Below are 3,940 nucleotides of genomic sequence, written 5' to 3'. Positions count from 1 at the left end.
TAGAGCCCAGGTTTCTGTTTATTGGGAAGCTGCATTTTACAAAAACAATCCAATAACTGTTGATTTGCATGTTACTTAACATCAGCAGACGCTGGGGCCTGGGAGGAAAAAAAAAACAACAACCATTAAATCATTTTGAAACGATGAAACTGCTAATGAGGCGGTCTGAGAATGCCATTATAATACATTAAGTCAACAAGCTGTGAGAACGCTCAGCTGGCCAACAGAGTGACTTTAGTCTGTACAGCAGCTAGTACTCAGACTCCACTCGCAAAACGTTTGCATGAAATAAACTAAAGTAAATCAGAAGGCTTGAAAGTGAATAAAGAGATTTTCTTAAACTTTTCTATGTAATTCTCTTAGTTTACTTAACAGCAAGGAAACTCATCATAAATAAATATGGATGAGCTGGATGCTAAATCGCATCTCACTTAGTGAAACATGCAAACAGTAAAGACTAAACGTTCTCACAGGGAGGAAAAAGAAAGCACAAGATGCATCCTTATAGTTTTCAGGCAGGTTAGGGAAGAGAAAACAAGTTGTGTGTATGTCGCTTGCAAAACTCCTCTAAGGTAATTTGTGATACTTTCTGTATATAAATAAAACGTCACACTCTTGTCTCTACATCATGGGTTTCAGCTCCCCGTCCTCTCGTTGATTGTTGTTGTTGTTTTTACTTGAGCGCTTGACCACTATGATGAAGAGGAGAACTGCAACGAGAGCAAATATGAAGTCAGTTGAAGCAGAAACATTTGGACACAGAAAGGTTTTTTTCAAACCTGACTCAGTTTCACCGCTTCAGTCAGGGGAAATGGGACAAAATGTAACTGTTTGTGGAAGGTTGCCCAAAATGTTAAAAACTGAGTCGCGGAGTTTCACCAAAAACTAAAGGAAATTAAAAAATATTATTTTAAAGGGACAGTGTTATGTGTTTTTCAGGCACATAGTGCCATTTTACCACGCAATCAAGTAACTATGTTACCTTCAATTGTTATAAAAATGCAATATACAGCTCTGGAAAGAAAAAAAAGTGACCACTTAAAATGATCAGCTTCTTTGATTTTACTTTTATAGGTATATGTTTGAGTAAAATGAACATTGTTCTTTTATTCTATAAACTACTGACAACTTGTCTCTGAAATTCCAAGCAAAAATTCAGTATTTATTAGCAGAAAATGAGAAATGGTCGAAATAACGAAAAAGATGCAGTGCTTTCAAACCTCAGATAATGCAAAGGAAACAGGTTCATATTCATTTAGAAACAACAATAGTAATGTTTTAACTCAGGAAGAGATCAGAAATCAATATCTGGTGGAATAGCCACAAGGTTTCAATGGGGTTCAGTGCAGTGGAGTCTCTTAATGTTTTCCAGAGCTGTATATATCAAACATCACTTAAAAGAAATCCAACTTTGATATTTAATGGCTTGAAATTGGGCCTCTGTCTCTTTAAGAAACACTTGTTCTTTCTAAAACTCCACCTTCAGTAAATCATCACAACATCACTCCTCTATTAAACCTTTAACAAAATTTTTTCGTAGCTCATTTAATGAGCTCAGCACTTCCACCAGGTGTTTGCTAATTGCTGCTGGCTAGTCTGAAGGAGCTGAGTGGGAGAGTTGTACTGGAGGGCTGCTCTGTGAAGTGAAAGCTTGGAAACTGCAACTCTGAGGATAAGCTAGGTTCACCCAGGCGTTTTTGCACAGATGAATGGTTGCCATGGAGACTAAAGGATTTCTCAAACATGCAAAAAAATCAAGGCAACACTCCAGGTATGTTTTTGATAACATTGATGGAATAACATAATAACATGACGTAAATCTAAAAAAAAAATAAATTTTACAGAATACTGTCAGTTTAGTCTGATTTAATATCATATAGAGAGAGAGAAAACGTTTTTTCTGTAGTATGTCTGAACCTCTGGTTTCAACTATATGTCTGACTTACCACAAAATCCTAGAACGCCGACTAAGATCCCAACGGTGAGTCCCATCGGAGGCTTGAAGCTCTTTCCGTGTGGCGGGAGGTAGCAGTAGCCGAAGGTTGTACAGTTGCATATTTTCACTGGAAAGCAGAACGGAGACATGGAGTGAAGCATCATTTTGCCTGAATTTAAGTCCTTCTGTCCTTTATGTGTCCACGTTCTTCACTTTTAGGCAATGTGCCGCAATTTGCCGTCATTATCTATCAGGTACAAGAACTGAACAGAAAAAGAGCTCTCCATAAAAGAAAAAGAGAAAAAAATGAGGTTTAGTTTGAAGACAATTTAAACAAATAAGTTACCCTCAAACGGGTTTGGGATGCCCATCCCTGCTCTGTCTTTAACGGTGATCTGAAGAATGTACGTTCCTTCCTTCACGGGTTTTTTGGTCAACTGCAGCTGAGCAGAGGAATCTGCACAGAACCAGGTCAGCAAAATCTGAGTCAAGAAAACCACATCTCTGGATCATCTTTTTCTTTTTATTTAACAAGCGTACCATCAAGATTCGTCAGCTTCCAGTTGGGAGATTTCCTTGCAAAGGAGAAAGTAAAAGGACCAGAGAAGGGGTCGTCGTCGGCGTCGTTAGCCTCGATGATGAGGGGTTTGATGTTCTGCATGCAGATGAAGCCATTGCTCTTTGTTAGTTTGGGAACGTTGTCGTTGACATCCAGCAGCCGGACGTGGACGACGCGCTCGGAGGACTTGTCAGGATTGTCTGTGGAGGCAAATCAGAGACAACGCTAACATGGACATGAAGACAAACAAAATAGTTGATCCATATTTACTTAATGTGGGGCAAACTTAATATTTAGGCCTCATTTAAATATTCATACATTTAAAATGTCAAGACAGCTTTTACTCCTGGAATATTCAACTGAGTTCAGAAGTGGAGGATTTCAAAGCTTATACCAGCATAACATTTACACTTGTCAAATCTGGACTGGATTAATCTGCATTAAAAAAGCATTTTTTTAAGTGCCATTTTTTTTATTTAGTACTTTGTTTGGCTTTAGAATAAGAACCACAGGTGTTTAAAACCCACAATGGCTGAAAAAGCAGTAAAATGTCAAATTTATTTTATTTCTTAAGGAGTTTCTGAAAGTGCTTGATGAGTGATTACTGTGATAAATCACAGTAAAGACGCTTTATTTTCAGAGATCATTAATTTTATTTTGTGTTAAGGATATAATGTGGCATCTAAGCATATTTCCATGCTATGTTTTGGTTCTTTCATCTCCATCCAGACTTGGAAAAGGACTAAATTAAATTCCCTACCAGTCCTCAGATCTACATTTCCCAGTAATTTGCTGCTATTTTGCCTGCACTCACTCTTCTCGAAGGCCGTGACAGTGACATCAAAGGTCTCCAGTGTCTCTCTGTCCATCTTGGTTTTGGTCTTGATCTCTCCAGTGGCAGGATTGATCTCCAGCCAGCCCTTATCGTCGCCGTCCAGCTTAAAGCTGCACACAAACACACAACCATCAGCAACCGCTGGAAACCACAGCTCAAGTGTGACAAACACTCACTCTGAACTTGTGACCTGGGCAGCAATTGTGCACAAAAATAATCTGTAGTTTTCTTCAACAGATTAACAAGCCGACGTTCAAGCTCTAGAACCAGATTATCGACTAGATTTACAGTGATATCTTTCTGTTGTCTGCTGTCGTAAGCTTGGTGTAGTCAGAGAGCAGTGGGTATATTTAACAACTTCAGCTAACGGTATTAGACTTGAGGTGAAGAAAATTTCAGAATTAAGTTAGAAAATAAAACAATGAACGATGTGTGCTTGTGAAATTGCCTCTTGAGACACAGTTTAGGGGAAAAAGAAACTATAAAAGCATCTCAAGATTAAAGCAGCCTTTCCATCCTGCATCTTGTGTTCCTCTTTAAACGTTCATCTCTTCTTTGACGGACTGCCGAAAATGAAACATTATGACATCTAAAGCAGTTTTGAGAGAAA

At 38.5% G+C, this 3,940-nt stretch overlaps 1 protein-coding gene across 1 annotated transcript in view; it reads right to left on the bottom strand.

The window, feature by feature from the left end:
- Window positions 1-3,940, bottom strand: part of cdh17 (cadherin 17, LI cadherin (liver-intestine)) — a 15,687-nt gene continuing 11,747 nt past the window's right edge. The window contains exons 15-19 of the mRNA XM_015029831.1: window positions 3,310-3,440; window positions 2,477-2,695; window positions 2,283-2,393; window positions 1,947-2,063; window positions 1-710 (exon numbers count right to left, since the gene is read on the bottom strand). Of these exons, the coding sequence (XP_014885317.1) occupies window positions 622-710; window positions 1,947-2,063; window positions 2,283-2,393; window positions 2,477-2,695; window positions 3,310-3,440 (667 nt within the window). The 3' untranslated portion in view covers window positions 1-621. The remainder of the gene's footprint in view (window positions 711-1,946; window positions 2,064-2,282; window positions 2,394-2,476; window positions 2,696-3,309; window positions 3,441-3,940) is intronic.

This window comes from Poecilia latipinna, unplaced genomic scaffold, assembly GCF_001443285.1.
Source record: "Poecilia latipinna isolate Pla-1442-1.1 unplaced genomic scaffold, P_latipinna-1.0 Scaffold11, whole genome shotgun sequence".
NCBI classification, from domain to species: Eukaryota; Metazoa; Chordata; class Actinopteri; order Cyprinodontiformes; family Poeciliidae; genus Poecilia; species Poecilia latipinna.
The sequence above is the reverse complement of the archived record's forward strand: the minus strand, read 5'-3'. Positions and strand labels throughout refer to the sequence as shown.